We start from the raw sequence: 23492 nt of genomic DNA, 5'->3' as shown, positions 1-23492 counted from the left end.
GCCCTCCAACCAGTGAACAGTCCACCCTTCCTGCCCCAGAGGAAGTCAACCTGCGTGCACAGCCAGCTTGCTCAAGGACCTGGAAGCTTGTTTGTTGTATACTTGGTGTGACCTAAGCCAGAAACAGGTGCTGTGTCTGCTGGCTGAGTTAATCTGATCCAAGGTTGTCCTTGATGAATGCTAACACCTTCATCTTTTTTGTCGGGGCGGGGGAACTGAGTCCCTGTCAAGCAAGCAGTCTGCCAGCTTCATCTCCTGTCCTGACCTGGTGTTCGCTAAGACTAAGATGAGCCTTGAAGAAGTGAAACAAGCCAAGGCGTCTGTCTCACACAGTTTATTTAACAAGCAATAATAAGAAAACAGATTTAACATTCTATACTGTGACCCAAAGTTCCTATTGGTAAGTAATCAACATTAACTGCACGATTTACAACAGTTGAGGGTTTTTCCTTTCTATTTTCAAGTTTGACAGAAAGTGTGTTTAGGGGGAAGAGTAAGGAAGAGCGCACAAGCAAGAAACCTCAGACATTTGCAGGTTAAAATCAGCCCACTGGAGTTTTCTTACAATAACTATTAGTAATACATATTTTCATTAATTTTTAAAAATAATAAAACCTATTGGAGGTGCAAGGCAGGAGCATATGGTTGGCTTCAGGCCTCAGTCGTCTCCCAGTGCACATGAACCACACACACAAGGGGGAAAACGACTGCGGTGACCGACCAGCCGTAACAAAAATAGATTCTTTGTAATCTATCATCCCTCAGGCTCACCTGGCATGTTTGCTTAAACCACACACGGCACTGCACAGTTTTTACACGTTCCAAGAAAAACTGTCTTTTAGGCTGAGAAAGATTTTTTAAAAATTGCATATCATCATAGAACCTTCATCTGGTGAGGGATGGAGATAGAGACAGAGACCCACACTGGAGCACTGGACTGAGCTCCCAAGGTCCCAATGAGGAGCAGAAGGAGGGAGAACATGAGCAAAGAAGTCAGGACCACGAGGGGTGTACCCACCCACCGAGACAGTGGAGCTGATCTATTGGGAGCTCACCAAGGCCAGCTGGACTGTTACCGAAAAAGCATGGGATAAAACTGGACTCTCTGAACATGGCGAACAATGAGGGCTAATGAGACGCCAAGGACAATGGCACGGGGTTTTGATCCTACTTAATGTGCTGGCTTTGTGGGAGCCTAGCCAGTTTGGATGTTCACCTTCCTAGATATGGACGGAGGGGGGAGGACCTAGGACTTACCACAGGGCAGGGAACCCTGACTGCTCTTTGGACTGGAGAGGGAGAGGGAGAGGAGTGGGGGGAGGGGGAGAAGGGTGGGAGGATGGGGAGAAGAGTGGGAGGAGGGGAAGGGAAATGGGAGGCTGGGAGGAGGTGGAAATTTTTTTTTCTATTCTCCTTTTATCAATAAAAAAAAAGAAAAAAATTTGTTTTCAGTACAAAAAGTCTTGTTAAGAGAAAATAACCTCTTTGTTCCCAAAATGCTACAAGGTGTCTCTAGTATATGTCTAGTGTACTCTATGAGAGGTTTCTCCTGGAATTCCGTCTGAAGACCAGGCTGGCCTTGAATTCATGGATCCACCTTCTTCCCAGTAATTTTTTTTTGGTTTTGGTTTTGGTTTTGGTTTTGGTTTGCCACAGGGCAACTCACGCATTTCAGTAACTGCAGTTGTAGTGGTTCCTACTCTGTCTTCTGAGGATGCCAGACGCTGCTATGGAGCAGAGTAGCAGGATACACACACACACACACACACACACACACACACACACACACACACACCTATACACCCCTGGCTAGTGTTGCACGCCTTTAATCTCTGCATTTGGGAGGCAGAGGCAGGCGGATCTCAGTAAGTTTGAGGCCAGCCTGGTCTACAGTATGAGTTCCAGGACAGCAAAAAGTGTTTCACGGAGAAACCCTGTCCCAAAAAGCAAACAAATAATCAAAACTGAAAAATAAAGAAAAGTCAGTATGAATATGGATCTGTGGGAACTGGGAATCAAACCCTGCTCCTCTGAAAAATAGCCACTAACCACTGAACCATTTCTCCAGTCCTTGCCTCTTTTATTACATTTGTTTATTTAGTGCGTGTGTGTTTGCTTGATATGGGGGGCGGAGTGCATGCGGAGGTCAGGACAACTTCATGGAGTCGGTTCTCTCCTTCCATGTTTGCGAGTGGGATTGAAGAGTTGAACTCAGGTAGTTCGTGTGTCAAGCTCCTTTTCATGCTAAACCATCTCACCAGCCCCAGTCTGAGAATTCTGAGTGAATACAGCATTTATAGGATACATAGTGATTAAGAATATTCCAGTTTCTGACTGAGCTGAAAGAGAGTAGGCATTTCTTCTAGGCATCCAAGTAGAAAAGCACCTTTACTTCCTCCCTAGGGACGATGCGAAGTGTTGCCTGGCGCCTGGACGCGTCCATCCTAGGTGCTGGGAAGGGTTTAAAGTTGGCAGACACAGAAAGACAGAGAAGCAGCCTCCGGAGTTTGATGCTTTGCGTTGCTAAGGCAGCGCCCCTTCTAGTGCACGCCGAATAAAACTACAACTCCCATCACCGCCCGGACTACCCAACCCCTCCATGGTGAAGGCGGGGTGAGAGCGAGCGCGGAACCGGCTTTTCCTATTTCCTATGGTGTGATTGGTCCACAGCTCAGGCGCAGTAGCCAGTGAGCACACTCTTGGTCAGCAGCGAGGGCAATATGGCTTCCTGCACCTGGTGAATTTGGCACCATGGAGAAATCGCGGGGCACTGAGGTAAGAGGGAGAGGGCTCAGCCCCTCCGGGAAAGGGAACCCCGAAGGCCTCACTCGGCAGTGAGTCGTTTTAGCGATCCCTTGGGGGCGAAGAGGTGCAGGGTTAGTAAACTGAGGTAAGAAATTTAGTCCCGACCGGAGACCACTCGGGTTCGTCTTTGCTCCTGTTAAGCTGTGGGCTCGGTCCGTGGAAGAAGGTAGGAAGGAAACGCCTCCCCATCCAGGGGCAAGGAAACGGGGCTCGAAACTGCGACGCTACCTCTTTGACTTCTTGGTTTCGTGGTCCCGTGCTTTAGGGATTGTGCGGCCTGTCGCTTCCACGAGGGAAGTAAAGGGAAATATAAGTTGACTTTTACTCCACGCTTGGGCGTTCATGTGCCTGTCTGCCACTTTAGGCACAACCATCTCCATTAGGGAAGGCTTAAAAGAGCCTGTTGGTTCCCCCCGGAAGTGGACACAGCTGCAAAGGGCAAGAGGTTGCCACCAAGTGTGTCAGTTTTCAAAACTTTGTCATGTGTTCCGTGACACGGTAGCCGGTTGCCCACCGCCCCTTCCATTTGAAGTCTCTTCCCTTTTCCACGCAGTAATAATGGCCAACGTTTATGGAGCGCTCTTCTCGTGGTTTACTTTTGTCATCCTTTCTTCCCAAAATATTTTTATAAAGTGTTATTGTCCTCGTTTAGTGGAAGCTGAGACAATGGGAGTTGACTTGCTGTGGATTGTACAGCTAGGAAGCAGTAGAGGTGGTATTTGAACCCTGGGTTTTTTTTTATAATTTATTATGATTTATTTAACTTTATTTTATGTGCATTGGTGTGAAGTTGTCAGATCCCCTGGAACAGGAGTTATAGACCGTTGTAAGCTGCCATGTGGGTGCTGGGAATTGAACCTGGGTCCTCTGGAAGAGCAGTCAGTGCTCCTAACCGCTGAGCCATCTCTCCAGCCCCGGACCCTTGGTTTTTAAGTAGTATCACATCTGTACCCCACGTTCTGTGAGCCAACACGTTCTGTCACAGGTGAGAAGACTGAGGTTCTCAGAAGGTAAATGACCCGAGGATCAGTGGTTGATTAAGATCCGAGCTTAAGAGTAAGCTGTGGTCCATACCACCATGCAATTACTGCCTGTGGCATCCTGCTCAGATCCTCCTTGAGACAGTCTGGGTCTCAATTTTTATCTGCCTTTGCCTCCCCCTCTGTTAGGAAGAAAATAGGTTTACTGACTAGACTTGCAGTGTGCTAGGCAGTAACAGGATTACCACAGCTGCTGACCTTAAATGTGTCTTTGAGCCAGGTGCTGGTAGCACACACCTTTAATCCCAGCACTGTGGAGGCAGAGGCAGGTAAATCTCTGTGAGTTCAAGGCCAGTCTGATCTACCAGACTGTGTGAGTTCCTGCACAACCAGGGCTCCATTTTGGTGTGCCTATACTGAACAGGGAAGAATGGGTTTCAAATGCTGTCTGCCCAGGAAGTTCCTTTGAGGTGTTTAGGAAAATTCCACTTTTTTTTTAATTTAAAGTCCTCCTGATTCAAGTTAATTTAAATAATGTATTGTTGTTTTGGTTTTTAAGATTTATCATTTATTTTATGTACATTGGTGTTTTGCCTACATGCATGTCTGTGTGAGGGTGTCGGGTTCCCTGGAACTGGAGGAGTTACAGACAGTTGTGAGCTGTCATATGGTTGCTGGAATTGAACTGAGTCTCCTGGAAGAGCCGCCAGTGCTCCTAACCACTGAGCCATCTCTCCAGTCCTCTCCCCACGGTGTTATTATATAGAGCTCTGATCCCTGGCATAATTTTTTGACTTTATAGTGGTGTGAGAACAATATTGATTCAGGGACATTGTTCTCTGAAGTTTGCTCTGTGCCCAAGCTCCCCATGTGAGAGGTCGTGGTGAGCAGAGGCATACACAAACCACAGCTTGCAGTTAGCTATGCTAAGGTAGACTAGGTGTCATCTTTTCCCTTCTTAATTTTCTTTTCGAGGCAGGGTTTGTCTGTGTATCTTTGGAGCCTATCCTGGAACTTGGTCTGTAGACCAGGCTGGCCTCGAAGAAGATCCACCTGCCTCTGCCTCCTGAGTATTGAGATTAGAGGGCCATGCCGCTACACCTGACTTCTTTAAGATTTATTAAGTAAATAAATCTTACAGTGTACAGTGTTCTGTCTGTATGTCTGCATACAGGTCAGAAGAAGGCTCCAAATCTCACTACATATGGCTGTGAGCTACCAGGTGATTGCTGGGAATTGAACTCAGGACACCTGGAAGAACAGCAAGTGCTCTTAACCGCTGAGCCATCTCTCCAGCGCCCCCATCCGTATTCTGTTTTGTCCATATTAAAATATCCTGTAGAGGGCTGGAGAGATGGCTCAGCGGTTAAGAGCATTGCCTGCTCCTCCAAAGGTCCTGAGTTCAATTCCCAGCAACGACATGGTGGATCAACCATCTGTAATGAGATCTGGTGGCCTCTTCAGGCATACATATAGACAGAATATTGTATACATAATAAATAAATTTTAAAAAAATATCCTGTAGGGAGCTGAAGAGATGGCTCAGCAATTAAAAACTCTTACTGCTCTTTCAGAAGACCAAAGTTCAAATTCCCAGCCCACACGAGGTGGATTAGCAGGTCTGCAGATTCTCTTCCCAGGCCAAGCACATGTCCATCTTCCTCTAGGAGACGCCGTCTTCAGAGCCAATGGAAGAAGAGGAGGAGGATGACTTGGAACTCTTCGGGGGCTACGACAGCTTCCGAAGTTACAACAGCAGCGCGGGCAGTGAGAGCAGCTCCTATCTGGAGGAGTCGAGTGAGGCAGAGAATGAAGACCGGGAAGCCGGGGAGCTTCCCACCTCACCTCTGCATTTGCTCAGCCCTGGGAACACTCGCTCCCTGGATGGAAGTGGTTCTGAGCCAGGTGACTTCTTCACAGTGCCCTTAAAGATGGAGGGGAGTCGGGAGCTTGTGGGCGAACGCAGGTGATGTGGGCAGAGCCATGCAGATATCTAAGGGACTGTCCTCGAGGGTCATTCCCTGTCCTGCAGTCACCTCATGTCTATTGTATCTATTCAGCACTTGGTAGGTGCCATTGCCTTAGTGTGAGTCGCCTGGGCGTGAAGGCGGTGAGACCCACATAGCTTTTTTTAAGTATAGTATGTATGCAGGGTTCTGCCTCCATGTATGCCTGCAGGCCAAAAGTGGGCACCAGATCTCATTATAGATGGCTGTGAGCCACCATGTGGTGGCTGGGAATTGAACTCAGGACCTCAGGAAGAGCAGCCGGTGCTCTGAGCTTCTGAGCCATCTCTCCAGCCCTGCAAACAGCTTATGGACTACAAGTTAGCACACATTGTAGGGAGACATGCAGGATAGTGACCTTCGGGTCAGGACGGACAGACGGACAGACGTGGAGGTGGGCAGAAGGGAGTGGTCAAAGATCATCTGAAAGCCAGTTGGCTTCGAAGAGGTGGATCTTGATGGTTGCCAGTCCCTGTGTCAGGACTCCAGAGTGTGAGCAGTGTGTCCTGGGAAAGAGGCAGGCTCCCATCTGCAGACGGCCCCTCCTGTTTCTTCATGCTTGCACTCCTGGGCAGTGGGGTCCGGTTTCCTTCCAACCATTTGACTTCTCCCCCCATTTTTTCATCTTTCGCCCTTCTCAAAATCTGAGCATTTCAATACTAGCAGGAATCACTAGGGAGAGCCACTGGGCCAGGGGCTGGTTCATGACCCTGGCTGCAGATGGGTCCCCTGGGAAGCTGGTTAAGCACTTCAGATGCCCATGTCACTGGGGCCCAGGCCACAGCACCGTTTGACCTACGGTGAAGTCAAGGGAAACACAGCTTGTCCACTTGGCCCTGAGAACACAGAGCTACAAATACTAAGTGACTTCAGCACCTCTCTCTTGTCCCTGTCCTCTCTCTAAAACTTGTCACCAGGTTCTGCAGGTGTTCGTGTGGGTTTTCAGCCCCTTAGCACTGGCTCTTGCTGCAGGCCCAGGAGGAACCGCTTGCCATCTTAGGTGGATAGATGGAGTGGCAGCATGTTGCGAGACTCACTCCTGACAGAACGACAGGCGCTGTCCTCCTCCTCTCACTCACATGGTTGACACAGTGCTCTGGACTCTGAGGAGCCCATGGGTTGGTCTGACTTGAAGTACTTATGTCTGGAGTCACGTGCCAGCTTCTCTTTCTAGCGGTCTGTGAGATGTGTGGTATCGTGGGCACAAGAGACGCTTTCTTCTCAAAGACCAAGAGGTTCTACAGTGTCTCGTGTTCTAGGAGCTACTCCTCCAACTCCAAGAAAGCCAGTATCTTGGCCAGACTGCAGGTGAGAGCAGCCACTCTTGCCCTTCTTGGGGTCCTAGATGCTGAGCTGAGCCATCACGTTATTGGAGGCAGACACATAGTCAGTTTGGGGAACTCATCTCTAGTGGTCATTCGAGGTACGTGAGACCTTGCCTCAGAAAGCGCCACCCACTCCTTTCTTTTCTTTATTCTTTCTTTCTTTTTTTTTTTTTAAGATCAAAAGAGGGTGTCAGGTACCCTGGGACCTCAAGACTTTGAGGCAGTGGAGGCAGCTGTGAGCCATATAGGTGCTAGGGACTAAACCTGGGTCCTCTTAACCAATGAGCCATCTTACCAGACCCCTATTTAATTTAATTTTGTTTGTTTGGGTTTTCTGGGGGTTTTTGTTTGTTTTTTGTTTTTGAGACAGGGCTTCTCTGTGTAATGGCCCTAGCTGTTTTGGAACTAGCTTTGTAGACCAGGCTGATCTTGAACTCACAGAGATCTGTCTGACTTTGGGAGTGCTGGAATTAAAGGCATGCGCCACCACACTTGGCTCCTTTATTTTATTTTTGAGACAGGGTCGCACTATATAGCTCCGGCTGAACTAAAACTCACTATGTAGACCAGGCTGATCTCAAACTCACAAAGATCTGCCTACCTTTTTCTCACCTGCCTCCCTATTGCTGGGATTAAAGGCATGCCCTACCATGCCCAGTAATTCCTATTTTAAAAGGCTCAAAAACTTTAAGGTAATGGTTCTCAACCCTCCTAATGCTTCAATTTAATGCAGTTCTTTCGGGGGTTTTTTAGTTTTGTTCTGGTTTTGTTTTTAGCTTTTCAAGACAGGGTTTCTCTTGCTTTGGGGAATGTCTTGGAACGCTCTTGCAGACCAGGCTGGCCTCAAATTCACAGAGAGTGCTGGGATTAAAGGCGTGCGCCACCACCACCCAGCATTTTTTTGGGAGGGTTGGGGTGTTGAGACAGGATTTCTCTGTGTATTCCTGACTGTCCTGGAACTAGCTCTGTAGACCAGACTGGCTTAGAACTCACAGAGATCTGCCTGCCTTTGTCTCCCAAGTGCTGGTATTAAAGGTATGTGCCACCACGGCCCAGACAGTTCTTCATGTTGTGGTGACCCCCCCCCACCATAAAATTATTTTTATTGCTACTTCATAACTGTAATTTTGCTACTGTTATGAATCATAATGTAAATGTCTGATATGCAAGAGATCTGATATGTGACCCATGTGACAGAGTTGTTTGGCGCTCCCTTCCCGCAGAAGGGTTGAGAACTGCTCAGTGCATGTGTGCCTCTGCTTAGCTGGGTGTTGAATGGACTCCCAGCCTTTGTCATGTTGCTTAGTTATCCTGTGTAAGTGAGCTTTCCCTGAGCCCTAATGAAAGCTCCCCAGCATGCTCTGGAGTAGACATATGAACAGAGGTTGCCTGTGGGTTTGGAGAGTTTCTGGCTTCTCTGCAGCCACTCAGCTGTAGCTCTCCAAGGAGCTGGGAGCATGGAGAGAACTGCAGGGGAAATGTTAGCGAGAGGCTGGAGAAGTCAAAGGATGACCGCAGCCTTCTGTAGCCCTCCCCTGGGTGTTCTCGCTCATCATCAGTTTTGTTTTGTTTTTGTATTTTCTGTGTATGTATCCCTGGCTGTCCTGGAACTGTCTGTGTACACCAGGCTGGTCTCGAACTCACAGAGATCCGCCTGCCTCTGCCTCCCGAGTGCTGGGATTAAAGGCATGCACCACCATCACCCGGCTTTCTCTTTTAGACAAATTCAATCTTGTGTAGCCCGGGGTGGTCTTGACATCACACAGGTCCTTCTGCTTCTGTCTCCTGACTCCTGGGACTAAAGGTGTGGGCCACCACTGCCTGGCTTATATGGCTGACTAGTGTGGTGCTTTGCCCTCTAATCTTCAGGCAAGCTTTGTTTATTAAACACAAATAATATACCGCTATAGTAACTATCTATTTCTGATAGAAACCATGGCACAACCCACTGGTGGAGAAAGTTTTATTTGGCGCTCATGTCCTGCTCAAAGTCCATCATCAGGGAAGTGAGGGTAGGAACTCACTCAAGAGCAGGAGACAGATGTTTAGTGGTTCATTCTTCATGGCTGTCTGTCTGCTTTCTTACACAATTCAAGACAGCTTACAGGGGTGGAGACACCCACAGTGGGCCTAGATCTCCCATATTAGTCAGCACTAAGAAATGGGTCCTGTAACCTGCCAGCAGCTGCAAAACCCCAAGCCAGTATCAGATGTTCAGCAATTAACCCTCTGTGTTTTAAAGACATCTTTCTGTGTAAATGGATGTCTGTGGGAAATCTCAAGAGACAGGTCCTAGATTTGAGAGACTTATGGCAGGAAATTTCACCGTCTGGTTTTCTGTCTCCCAAACTTCTAAGGTGAGAATAAAACGTGGAGGAACAAAGAGCAGCGGGGAAGGAAGGGAGGCCAACAGGAAGCGACATCTATCCTTCCATGTGTAGCTTTGGCTGTAGGGAAGATCATAATCAGCAGGAGTTGAAACATAGCCCTGTGTGTGCATTAGGGCCTTTGCCGTGGGGAGGCAATGTCTAGAAGAACCAGACATTTGGTTGTTCATGTATGAGATGGTTTGGCTAGAGGGTGTGTGTCACCTAGTAGGGCTTTATATGTAAGAGGTGTTTGCCTTTGGGTATATGGTACAGAATTAACAAAGATACCAGTGTCCTAGCATGAGAGAGAGAGAGAGTGGGGGAGGAGAAGAAAAGAATGAAAGAAGGTAGAGAGAGTTGGTTTTGAATACAAGGCCAGGAACAGCCATCACAACCTATGTGTATCTGTGACAGTGGATGTAGGGGCAGAGACACCTAGCATGATGAGACTCCTAGTGTTACATGCATGTTTGGAGATTTGCTTTACAGGAGGAATAAATGAGGTGGACACAAGACCTAGGCATGTACGGAAGCCATTGACTGTAGGGAGCATACCAAGGTGTGCCACTCCAAGGGAGAGTTTTCAAGCAATGACTCTTAGACATAATGGTGTGTGCATGGGTGTGTGTGTGTGTGTATGTGTGTGTGTGTGTGTGTATGGGGATTTGGCTGTGGAGGAGTGGATATGTGGAAAGCCTACATGAAAAGCTGAGTGTGTGGATTTGGCTGGAGGGACTAGAAGGACTTGAGTTATAGCCATGAGTGGATTGGTGAGGCTTCATCTGTTCCTGAGAGAACAGGAGGGACAACATAGCCAAGCACACATGTGTGCGTGTATGTCTGTTTGTGTGTCTGTCTCTCTGAATTTTGGTTTTAAGTTAGTGCACATCTAGCATGCTCTAAGACCAATGTGCAGGCAGAGCAAAGGCTGTGACAGAAGGAACAGCTGACATGACATGACACCCACCCTGTGTTCTGTCATTGACTGTAGACGCCAGCATTACTCTCAGGACCAGAAACCTATGCATGTATGTTGGTGGGGCTTTTGAGGTAAGTGTGGGGATACCATGTAGGACATGAGCCGTAGTTTTGTTCCTATCTCTGTCTCTCTCACTCTCCTCCCCTTACTTTTCTCTCGCCTCTCCTCTCTCCTTCTCTCTAAATATCTCTATTTGTGTGTGTGTGTGTGTGTGTGTGTGTGTGTGTGTGTGTGCCAGAGAGAGAGAGAGAGACAGAGAGAGAAAGAGACAGAGAGAGAGTAGGGTTAACATGTAAGGTAGGTGCCTGCAAGCTTACACCATCCTTATGTATATGGGTGTAACTGGCTATAGGGGAGGAGACTCTTAGCATGACAGGACACCTTGCCATGCATGTGTATTTGAAGTTTTCCTCTAGCGGAGGTATTTCAGAGAAGGACCTGACACATAGTCATGTACCTGAGACTCTATTAGGAGGTAGACCTAGCAGACACTGGCACTAACTGTACATCCAGGGACTTTGATGTTAACGGAGGGAATCAAAGAACGTGATCCCTAGTCCTATGTGTATCTGTTTATATGTAGGGTATTTGACTATTCTTAAGGGCGTCCCTGGCAGGAGCTAACACGTAATACCCATTGGATGGGGTTAACTGAAGGTGGGGGATTCGTAGGGAGACCTGATATCCAGTGTATAAGAAGAATGTGGCTGTCAGGTAGGGTTTACCTAGCAGGATCTGAAACCTTGCCCTATGTCTTTGACATTGTGGTGGTAGGGTGTCCAAGAGACATAAAGAATAAGAATGTGTTGCCATGAGGATCAGTAAAAGGGGGTGTCCTGCAGCATCCCATACCAAATGGGTAGAATTAGTGTCCATCCAGGCCTGTTAATATACTGGATTGGGAGTGGTTGGTCTGATATCCACGGGTACCACTAGGGATGTATACCTAGAAATATATGTGAGGCTGCCTAGGGGAATGTGTGTGTTTCAAGGGCCTTCAGCTACCATTCTAGGAGTTATCATGGCCTGAGTGTTTGGATACCAAGGTTTGATATCCTAAAATTTATATGAGTTGATGTCATGAGGTATCACAGGGTCTGGTAATTAACACTGGAGAACGTCACTTGTGTGGTAGGATAGTTTCCTGTGGGTACCAAATAATAGCAGTATGTTTAGGGTAGACTGGCAGATCATTGGCCATGGCCCGGTAACTAGCCACTTAGTGGGGTTAAATGAGTGTCATTCAAGGTCCATGCCTTGGTAGACATACAAGGTGTAGGGACTCGATTGCTCAGTAGGGCCTGATACCTAGCAGCTAGTATGTGGTTGAGTGGACCTTCTTCATGAACCAATATTTAGGAATGTATTTGAGGTTGTGTGTGGGGGAGGCAGGGGTTGTTCAGCAGGGTCTGACAGCTGGCAGAGCTCCCTTCTTGGGAGATCCAGTCAGAAAGAGAAACACATTCATTACTCAAGGCCCTTCTGAGATCCTTTCTTAGCCTGCTCACACAGGGTTTCTGGGTTATCTGAGAGGACAAAGAGGCACAGGTCATGTTTTGCAGTGTCAAAATACAGAGGGGTCTAAGTTGGGCAGAGATACAACAGTATCTAACCACTGGGAGGCTTTCCCAAGAGGCCCTTTTGGTAGATTCTCCAAATCCTGTCAGTAATTCAGGTGGTTGTCAGTAGTTGGAAGTTGGAAGAGCAACCATTTCTTTGTCCTCCACAGAGTGTCCTCATGACGTCCAGTGGAGCCTCTGAGATCCTCAAGAGCTCAGGCAATGGCATGCCAATCTTCCAGGAGACGTAGAGGTGAGGACAGACTCCACATTCAAGGTCACTAATGCTCAGTGTGCTCATCCTCAGGTGAGGAATTTCAGGGTCCATGATTCAGTTTGTGGCCCAGCACCTACAAGAGAAGCCTTATTTTAACTAAGGATGAGGCTGGCAGAAAGATTCATTCACCAGTCCTTATCCTGTGGACTTTGGAGAAGGGCAGCTTTCTTTTTGGTGGGATTTGGGGCCTAATGAGGCAGGGTCAATGTCGATTTTCTTATGTGACCTTCCTAAAAGGAGATCTGATTGCAAGGATTGGTTTGTCCTGACTTCCCTGCTCCTGTCCTGTGAAAGGGCTCTAGGGTCAGGGAGGAAAAGCAGGTTCCCAGCAACATGTCTATATCTGGGCACTGTGCTTCCTGCACCCCATCTCATTCAACACTTGCCTAGACGACACAGGATGCACATACGGTGACAATGAGCTTTGTCCCAGAGCATGTCCAACAGATCCTGGAGATCTGAGGAGAGAAGGGCGGTCAATGAGAGGTCTGGGGTTGACCTCTGAGGCTGCAAGGGACCCAGGCTGCTACCACAATGGTCACCGTATCTGGGGCCAAGGAATTAAAACAGGGATCCAACCAGTCACACACTGTCCAAAGAGCAAGTTTTCCCCACTGCAAGCGAAACAGTACTGAGCAACGTTGGGATTGTGTGTGCAGAGATCTGGGTACAAATAGCTGGTATTGACTGCACCTCTTCCTGTTGCCTCCATCAGGGAGACAGTGAGGAAGGGGGATGTTAAATGTGTGAGCCTGATCATAAGCTGACTGAGCTCAGGTAACAGTCTAAAGACCACAATGGGTCCCTCTAGTGGCCAGCGATATAAAAAGTGCACATTACACCCACTGGGCCTCTTGGATATCATGTCTGCATTTTGAGATTCACATTGTTAGAGACCATCACATGGGCTTGGGGCCCCTGGTCCACTTGGGCTGTCTCTTCTGAGATTCCATAACCTGGTCACAGTCCTCAAGTGTCTCTGCCCAGGCAATGGTGACAGTAAAGTACATCAGGACTGACTTGCCTTAGTGGTCACTCACTGATCAACAGATCAGCCAACTGCCAAGGAGGAAGCAGGTCAACTTCTCTGGGCTGGTTTTCCTGCTCGATGTGTGAACCATCCTGCTCCCGGCGGTGGAAATCAACATAGACTATGTCACTGTGGCGTGAATGCCATCTATATCGTGTGCTGTGGTTATTATAATCCCCTTGTGTGAGATGTTCATCTTCTTTGTTTCAAACTGTACCTCCCCAGTGATTTAAGATCAGAGGAGAGAGATGTGCTACCTACACCAAGTTTTCTCAACATCCCTCTGAAGCCATGGCTTGCGTGTTGTTTCTCATTCTCTTTCTTGTCCTCTGTAACACAACCTCAATGACCACTTTCCCTTGGGATTGAGGGAAGCATTTCTGGCCAGCTTTAAGCTTCCTAATGCATTAAGTAGAGTCAACTTTAGACCAGAAACCAAACACATCTCAACTACCATAGGCTGGTCTATAGTGGTCTTGTGATGCCTTCAGCCATGTGCTGCCCACAGATGAGCCTTGGCCTTCAACCCCTTCAGAGTGGCCTTCCTTCTTTGCACGGAACAGCGATCTGCGGTCAGGTGCACCTGACAACACTTTAGACAATTAGCCCAGCAGGACAACCAAGCAGACAGCTGAGCTGAAAGTCCTAGCTCTACGATCAACAAGACTGCCTAGGCCTGACCCCTGTGACCAGTGGGACCTGGGTATTAAGTAGGTGTGAGAGTGCTGGCCTCTGTGTCCTAGTCTAGGTAAGCCCAACTCACTTCCAAAGTGGAGCAAAGTCCCGGCATTCCAAAGTGATGCCCATTTTCCTCCAGTTGGCTGTCACTTGCCTGTCAGGGGAAAAATACAGTTCTCATAAAACTCCCTACAGTAAGGCTTCTTCAGAAACACAGTAACCAGAGCTGCACACAGTGTGACTGTGTCTTTTCTGATGGCCAGGACACAAGGATAAAAATCCAGCCAACAAAAACGCAGGGAGCAGAGGCAGATGGAGGAGGGGAAGGAGCTCCCTTGTCTTCATGTGGGGAAACATTTCACTAGAACCAGAAACCTGAAGAAGCACACAAATTAATGAGTTCTGCTGAGATATTCCCTTGCAGACTAGACCACAGGGTCTGCACATTCATGGGCAGCTTGGACATGGTATTGGCTCAAGTTTCCCTCTGTCAAGGATGCTGTGATGGGCCAGCCCTGGACATTTTCCCTTGAAAATTATGGTGTCCTGGGGAGAAATCTGTGGCAGATGGCTTACCTCCTCCTCTGTTGGACAAAGACCATTTATACTGGGTACGTGGGCACCCTGCCATCTGGAATTCCTCCAATGCTCCTACTTCTGAGTCTCAGGCCACGCTTGCAGTCTCCTTCCGGTGTCTCCTGATGTCCAGAGCTCATGACTTTAAACAGGAAGGACCCGTGAGAGGGGCTCTAAGGGAACTGAAACATGCAGCTCTCAGTCTCCACTCTCCTTACCCACTGAGCTTCCCTCTCCCCATGGCTCCTCCCCTCTGTCTCTTCCATCCCGTCCACATTCCTCCCTCTGCAAACTCTTTCCTGCTGCCTCTGCAGCCTCTGTCTCTCACCCTCTGGTTCCATCTCCAGCTCAACTATGTCACTTTACTTAGAAGCAGAGAGAGCTGTGGGACTGGAGATTCTGATGTCAGATTTGGAAATTTACACCCATACAGGGAAACAAGTTAATGGGACAATTGCAAAAGACACATGACTGTTTCAAATATGAAAAACTGGTGAAAAAATTGATGACATAACTATCTGAAGATATGGGGAAAGGGCACATGCTCAGCAGCAAAAGTCAAATTTTGACTTTTTGAGAATGCATGCTTCTTAATAAGGTTCCATTATGTGAGACAAGCAAGTCCCAAAAGCAAAAGAGATCTCTCTTCTGTCATATGGAAAATCTGGAGGTCTGTAGGAGATGGAACATGAATGACAGAACACTGAGGACACAGAATTGGACAGTGGTCCCCCAGGGATCGCACACATTGGGGGGGGGGGAATGATCACCTCTGCCCTCACAGAGTCCCGCATGTGCTGCAGAGTCCTAGTTGTTCAGTATCAGGGCTCTGGCAGCTCTGAGATCCCCACTAGACAGCAAGAAAGAAGAAGGTTCAATGGTCGAAAAACCAACCCAAACCCAGTAAAGAAATCTTGGGGCATCCATGACCAAGTCCAGCCGTGAAAGCCAGCAGCCAAGTGGACTCTATCTGTGTTGGATGAGGAGGACTGGAAGCTTCTTTCTAGGATTTGTGGCTTCTTGCACTGCCTGGTGTCCATAGAGTTAAATCTCTGACTTCAAAATCCCAAGACAGGAGCCCAGTGTCACACTGACAAAAGTTGAGACTTGTTCTCAGAGCCCAAATAGAGAGAACTCAATCACACCAGGAAACCAATCTGGACCCTGCTGATTGGTCAGTTTGAAGTCATATGACTTGTGCCAAGATTCAGGTGGAGATTCTGTAAAAACACGGTTGATGCATAGACTTAATACTCTATGCCTTGTTCCCAAGGATGTATCAGCAATGGCACATGTCCCCAGCCCACGGCCTTGTGTCCACAGAAGAACTCCTGATGGCACTTCTTACCTCCAGGTGTCTGTTCATGCTGGACATAGACTTGTATTCCGAAGGTTATGTTAGATCTTTGCCCCCTGTTCCTAGTCCATCGTGGATGAAAAAACCTTCAGTTCAGTCCTGACCCTGTCAAGACGAAAAAAGCACAGAACTGGTACGATTCTGCATCAGCTGTTTCAAGGAACTTACCATTGACACCACACAGCTGTTTGGAGGAACTTACCATTGATGCCATACAGCTGTTTGGAGGAACTTACCATAGACGCCATACAGCTGTTTGGAGGAACTTACCATAGACACCATACAGCTGTTGAAGCCAGGCATGGCAGTGTGCATCTGTAGTGCTGCCCTCAGGAGGCAGGGGACATGGTCGATCTCTACGAGTTTGAGATCTGTGTGCTCTTCATAGAGAGTCTCAGGACATCCAGGACTATATTGTGAGATCCAGTCTCAAAACATAAAATATAAAATATGGATTCAGGAAATTTCCCTATCTCATTTCCAGAATTCAACAGAACCCTCAACCATTTCACAGCCCTGGCTTCACTGATAAGCAACAGAAACAAGACCTGATCCCAGCTGATGCCCATTAATTAAAGTTGCTCTTACCTCCTAAGCCTCTGCCTCTTGTTACCTGTATGTGAGACTCACCAGATGGTCAGGGTTCTAGAACGTACGTGACATCACAAGCTGGCTGCTGTCCTGCTGGGCTAAAGATCAGGCCAAGTCTTCACTATGCACCAGTGTTAGCTAAAAGGTCAGATGGTCAGGATGGAAGCCGGATGCCAAGTACCACAGAGAGATGGTTCCTCCCTTGCCACACCTCCACAGTCTCTCCGCCTCCCATTGCTCTTCAGTCAAGCGAGTCAATGGTAAGTTTCCCTCTGTGTTAGGGGTGCTGGCAGAGGCCACCTCATGGGATCCTTTTCTTCATGACATCAGGACCAGGCTTCAGAAACTCATCTTCTACCATAAACAGATACTTACTGCAATCAATCTTACCTTCAGGGGATGATGTGCATAGATATGGCCCTGGATTACCCGTTGAGTTCAGTTCCCCTTGGCAGCTCAGCGAGCTGCTCCCTACCTGGAAGGTGTCCTGGAAAACAGTTGAGACCCCACACTCACCAGTGTTCACACTGCACCATCGGCTGTCATCAGGGGCTCCATGATGACCAAGATCTCCTTGTGCACATGCCCCTATGGCGGGCATTGGTCATAGAGACGTCCCCTGGCTGCTGGCCTTGTGAAGACAGAACTCACGTCAGACCTGGCATGACGTACTTACGTTCCCACGATGGAGCAGAACAATGGTAATGTGAGGTCTAATGTAGGTTATAAATCCCTCCATGAGAAGGGAAAATGATGCCAGATTCCTGGATCAGGCAATGGGAGGCAACATGGAAAGCCTGGATGAAGGAGCCTGTGAGGACAAAGACACAGAAGTCATCAGACCTGCCATAGGCCATGTCAGACAAGACCAGGGGAGGACTCCAATTATGATGGAGCACCGTTCTGTCCTACCTTCATCAGTAGCCCCAGTCAAGAAGGCCTTTCCAAGACCGCCTTACACTTTTCTACCTTGACACATGCCAAAACCTTCAGAGCAGAGACTTTCCTCCTCAAGGAGGCAAGAAACCAGAGTTCCTACTCTGTGCTGCAGGAGACATTTGTTCCTGGTCTTACTTCTTCAAGACCCTACCCAGCAAAACCTTCTTTTCTCCTGATTCATTTCCAGGTTAGCGCCTCGGGACAGACACTAGCCCTCTCTCTGCAAGTCCTCTCACTTCCTCTTTATCCTCTCCACCTCCTTTTCCCCTGGTCCTCCCCCATTATCTCCTCTTCCCCCACTGCTTTTATGCTTCCTGCAGTTCTTCCTAAAGACAGTCAGAAAGCAGTTTGAGGGTGATGGAGAGATCACAAAGGACTGAAGCCTGAATCCTGTGTGCAAGCCTGTCCTATCGACAGAGGCCGGCTATTAGATGCTGGAGAAGCCTGGTCCGACAGGATCCATGAGACAAGGGAGGGAGGCCTTCAGTGTTGATGCTGCATGTGACTACGCAGAGATGCCCAACAACAGTGCAGGGCAGCACGGATGCCCAGCAACAGTGCAGGGCAGCAGAGATGCCCACCAACAGTGCAGGGCAGCAGGGATGCCCACCAACAGTGCAGGGCAGCAGGGAGGTGGAACTGAGACTCTATAGCGGGAAGATGGACACCAGAACCTGTAGCCCTGACATATCATCACAGGACACATCATCTGACCTGATCCTTCAGTTACACACCAAGACAGTGTTTCAAACAGGTCATCGCACTCCCTCTCAAAAAAAAAAACCCAAGGGAATAATCAAAGTCCCTCTCTAGTGACTTTGACAGAGAGGAGATTCTCAGCACTGAGGAAGATGGAAATCCACTGACCAATAGGCCTCCCTTTTCTCCTGCCACACCCTAGCTCAGTAGAAAAGATCAGACTGAAATTTCCCAGGCAGCATCCTACTTGTGTGCCTTGACAATGCTGGAATTACAGAAGGCCCTCTGATGCTCATGGCTGGCTGTTCCCTATATGCTCTTCAGGGGAGGTTTCTTCCTGCTCTAGCTTGTCCAGGGTCCCTGTCACAGGTCAGCACACCCATCTCTTTCATGTCATTTGTTGATAGAAGTTCCTCAGGACAGACTGTATTCCTTACTCTACACCACCTCTCATTTTCCCTTTTCCTGTCTCCATCCTGTCTCCCAATTCGTCCCTTTTATCTCCTTTCACCCATCTCCCTCCTCCCCAGACTCACACAGGTCTCGCTGTCCTTTCCAGAACACAGTCACAGATTAAGGTGGAGAGGTTAGAGTTATCGAGATGAGAGCAGCCCAGATTGGTATAAAGGCATGCCTGGTTATAGAGTCAGCTGTTTTACATGCAATGTGAGTGGCCTCACAAGCACAACCAAAGCTATGGAGGTAGAGGGTCATCGGGAAGCTGTGCCTATGACCAGCTCTTTGTACAGCAGCAGTGCTGGAGCTGGAAGAAGCTGAAGGAGAAGCAAAATCACAGTTGATTCCCAGTAGCTGGAGGATGGATGAGGGGTCTGTGGCCCTGGGTTGGAGGGACTGGCACTCTGGAGATCTGTCCTGACTTCCTTCATTAGCAGTCACTCCTCACCAGGGCTGGAATTCTATTAGACCATTTCAATTTCCACACTGCAAAGCAGAAAGAGACAAGAAAGCACCCCTGTTAGTAACTGTGACAGAGAAATGTTGGGTGCCATAGTTCCCCTTCCAATTCCTCCATTCTGAAGCTTTGTCCTCTTTACCCAAAATCCCCTCCCTTCCTTCCCACCCTGTGGTCCACATGCTATGCTATCTGCTTCAGGCTCAGCATTGTGGGTATTTACATGAACAGGAAGACATCTTAATTTCTGTGCCTTCTATGTGGGTTCAACTTGTCATTTATAAATGATATTGAAACAACACTGTGAAAATACAAGGGAGGAATCCTTCTGGGTGACCAAACCACCTGCACTCCACGTAGGTCTCCACTGTCCTCTCTTTTCTTTGAAGCCCCTGACACAAGGATCCAGGACTCACCGTGGTGTGGTCAGGCAGCAGCAGCAGCAGCAGCACAATGCTCTCAGTGCCTGGGAAATTCTCTTCCTCACCAGTTTCCAGCCCCGGAATGGCCTGGATCCAGATGTTGTGGGTGCCGCCTGAGACTGGTCACTGGAGATGCCTTGCCCCGTGGATGGTTCCTCTGTGAAGCCCATGTTCACAAACCCAGTGAATGTTCCATCCAGAGTTGATTCTGGGTAGCAGAGATTGCCAGGCTGACTGTCAGCTGAATTCCTGTTGACTGCAGTGTTCTCTGGAGTAGAGTTGATGACATCAGCCATAAAGGCATCTTTTTCTGGGTCTGCATTACCTGAACACGGCATCACCTCCATGCTGCAGGATCCCTTGAGCATGGTACAGCTTCTGCACCTCCTGACACTTTCTCCCAAACCCTCTTTGTGCAACTGCCTCTCCCCAGCAGAAAGAGCTGGTTCACTAGCTCTCCTCTTCAAGGCGGCTGGGAGGCTAAGGGGAGCTGCATGGGTCACATTTAACCAGGTCTTATTCAGCATATGGCTATTTCCACCTGGTTCAGTAGCTCTCCTCATCAAGGCGGCTGGGAGGCTAAGGGGAGCTGCATGGGTCACATTTAACCAGGTCTTATTCAGCATATGGCTATCTCCACCTGGTTCAGTAGCTCTCCTCTTCAAGGCGGCTTGGAGGGTAAGGCGAGCTGCATGGGTCACATTTAACCAGGTCTTATTCAGCATATGGCTATCTCCACCTGGTTCAGTAGCTCTCCTCTTCAAGGCGGCTGGGAGGGTAAGGCGAGCTGCATGGGTCACATTTAACCAGGTCTTATTCAGCATATGGCTATCTCCACCTGGTTCAGTAGCTCTCCTCTTCAAGGCGGCTGGGAGGCTAAGGGGAGCTGCATGGGTCACATTTAACCAGGTCTTATTCAGCATATGGCTATCTCCACCTGGTTCAGTAGCTCTCCTCATCATGGTGGCTGGGAGGCTAAGGGGAGCTGCATGGGTCACATTTAACCAGGTCTTATTCAGCATATGGCTATCTCCACAGCTCAGTTGGTATTTGATGATATTCATGGTGGCTATTACATTATTTGGCTCCCTGTGCTTTAGGGAAGAAACAATCTCTTCACAGGTATAGCCGATAGTACACATAGTCTCCACGACCCTGGGAAGGAGTTCCTTAGTGGCAGGTGGTACATACTCTTGAATGGGGCCCAGCCATGGTCGTTCCACAAGCTGGCATATTGTTATTCTACACAAGGTGGGGACCATGAGTAATCTCGCAATTATAATATGGCAGGGTTTTGATAAATGGTAAGGAATGGGACACATTGTGGTGGTGATGAGCCTGTGCATAGCTTCCATGGTGGTTTCTACGTATGGAAAATGCCCTGTGACCAGGGTGTATAGGACGATGCCCAGGCTCCACATGTCACCTGCCAGTCCATCGTACGGTTTCCTTGCCAAGATCTCTGGGGCCCAATAGTGCAAGGAGCCACAGATCTCCTCCAACATCTGCCCCTCTGTGACTTCAATTGCCATACCAAAGTCACAGAGCTTTGCATTTCCTGCTGCATCGACTAGGATGTTTTCTAATTTAATGTCTCGATGTGCGATGCGTCTCTGGTGGAGGAAGTGCACTGCTGACACAACCTGCCGGAAAATCGCTCTAGCCTCCTCCTCCTTTAGACAGCCCAGCGCCCTGAGGCAGCTTGTCAGATCTTCTCCTGCCACATACTCCATGATCAGGTAAGTGGTTGTCAGTGTGTCGATCATGTGGAAAAATCGAACAATGTTCCTGTGTTCTACAGACTGAAGGATGTTCACTTCAGTGCTGATGTCAGCCACACTGTTGGTGTTTTTCTCGAGGACCTTGACAGCCACTCGTGTTTGAGTGGGCAGGTGGCAGGCCAGCTTCACCTCCCCGAACGCACCACAACCTAGGGATAGTAAGATCTTGAAATCCTCTTCAAGAGTGTCCTCTTCCATGTTGCTGGCCATGGTGTTTTGACCAATTTCAACCACTTTATCTTGTGGGAAATTTCAGAATCATACAATGCTAAAAACAAACAAACAAAATAATCCATTTAGTTTTATTAAAGATGTTTATAAGTTTCGGTTCTCTCTTGTGAAATCTAGATATTCTAAGCCACCTAGTGATGCTATTCAGTGATATAAACATACGAGGAGCTCAAACCCAAAGCAGTAGATGAAGAATCAACGGAAAGTTCCGAGTTGGAATCAGTGAAGTGGGCACAGGAAAATCCTGAGATTGCTGAAGGAATGAGCTGGTTGTTTTCATATGTGCCACAATGCAAAGCCCTCACAACTACTGATCAGGAGAGAGCAGATACAAATTACATTATAAAAAAAATCGATGTTGTAAATAATAGAACTAGTCTAGAGGGTCTTTCAGTGATTTTACCGTTTTATACACCTGGAATTTAGAAAATATGTAAGGAAATTTTAGACGTGTGAATATTGAATTAAGATAAAATAAAAACAAGTGAACACATCAGGCATAATGAACAGGTTTGGAGTGTCAGCAAAACAGCTCCAAACAAAGCAGAGACCAATCTCATGGAATCCCAGAATCATTCACAACTTTCCAGATGAATGAAGACCAGGGTTATAGAACATACTTCCAGAAAGAGAAAGCAAAGGAAGACATGGAATTCACCCCTTGCCAGTGTTACCCTGATCCTACAATCAAATAAACTCAATGAACAGAGCAAGTGGAGGCTCCTCTCCTTGATGAACATAGATGTGGACTCTTAATGAGACTCCTTGATACTGCACATCCATCTCAGCAACACACTAAAGGGTCAGAATGGCCTCACCCAGGAGCTGAAGTAACATTTGTAACAAACTAATTGATCAACGACACCGCATAGACGGAAACTCTGGGGTTCACACTCAACCCAGGGAATAGTGAACGGTTGTGTTATAAGGAAAGAGCTAACACTAGGAATAGTTTTCCCTGAAACAAAGCTGGTCCACAAACAGAAGTAGGATCTCCTTTGTCTCTTCAATCCCTTCTGGGTCATGAGGTAGGCAGGTGCTGAGCTTTTGTAAAGTCATAGTATATGTAACAAAGATGTGGTGGGGACACCAAAATAATGCAGGGAAATATGATCAAAGTACAGGTAGGCATGTGTGGAATCTGTATCATGCAATTGCTCATTTGTAATATATATAAATTATATATTAGTGAAATGTATATTATACTTATATAATTGTGATTATAATAAGGTATAATAAATTTTTTAAACTAGTACACTTATATATTATAGTATAATGGACATATATTATTATAGACAGTGTTTATAAGTGTTATAATATATAGCACATATATTACACCTAACATATTGTATACTATATATCATATAATTACAGTGCCATAATTATATATTAAATATTATATAACATGTAGCATTCCGTATAATTTATGTATATAGCATATAGTATGCAATATGTAGTATATAGTTATTATCTCTAATACATAGGAAAATATGTTTTATACAAGACAAAAGAAACCAGAGGGAAATAAAAGACTGACTTTTCAAAAATCAAATTGGGTAATAGTGAATGATGAAAGAGATAATATAAGAATAAAATACCCCTGGGAAAAAAGCAAAAAAAGATAATATAATCTTAATGTTTCTTGTTGTGCCATGTTCAGCTGCTATCCCTAGGGAGCCTGCTCTTTTCTTAAGGGAAACTGAGGAACAGTGAATCAGGCAGAGAAAGAGGGTTGGGGACAACTGGGAGGAGTGAAGAGAGACGATGATACAGTCAGAATGTACTGTAGGAAGGAAGAATAAATAAAATGCAAAAGGAAAAAGCATAAATATAAATATAAAGCAACAAACATAACCCCAGGATATAAACCCACAAACTGGAAATCATCTTCTACAATCTCAACAACAGCTGTGCGCCGCATGTAGTTCCGTAGTCCAGAAAACCAAAGAAGGGACACTTTCAAACTCTATTCATA

The 23492-nt window shown here is 47.3% G+C and overlaps 1 protein-coding gene across 9 annotated transcripts in view; it reads left to right on the top strand.

The window, feature by feature from the left end:
• The first annotated feature begins 2666 nt into the window (after nucleotides 1–2666).
• LOC142843130 (lethal(3)malignant brain tumor-like protein 2) overlaps nucleotides 2667–23492 on the top strand; it is a 30225-nt gene continuing 9399 nt past the window's right edge. For 4 of the 9 annotated variants that reach the window (XR_012909564.1, XM_075960025.1, XM_075960023.1 and 1 more), the window contains exons 1-4: nucleotides 2667–2775; nucleotides 5453–5690; nucleotides 6966–7099; nucleotides 12194–12276. Coding sequence is in view for 7 of the 9 variants with exons in the window: in XM_075960025.1 (XP_075816140.1) it covers nucleotides 2752–2775; nucleotides 5453–5690; nucleotides 6966–7099; nucleotides 12194–12274 (477 nt within the window). In the remaining 2 variants the exon portion in view is untranslated. Of the gene's footprint in view, nucleotides 2776–5452; nucleotides 5691–6965; nucleotides 7100–12193; nucleotides 12331–13350; nucleotides 13623–16425; nucleotides 16537–19472; nucleotides 20236–21079; nucleotides 21626–23492 lie in introns of those variants that run through there. The other 5 variants (XR_012909563.1, XM_075960020.1, XM_075960019.1 and 2 more) reach the window with 5 other exon arrangements.

Source organism: Microtus pennsylvanicus, chromosome 2 (assembly GCF_037038515.1).
Source record: "Microtus pennsylvanicus isolate mMicPen1 chromosome 2, mMicPen1.hap1, whole genome shotgun sequence".
Classification (NCBI taxonomy): Eukaryota; Metazoa; Chordata; class Mammalia; order Rodentia; family Cricetidae; genus Microtus; species Microtus pennsylvanicus.
This window is presented reverse-complemented; position numbering and strand designations above follow the sequence as displayed.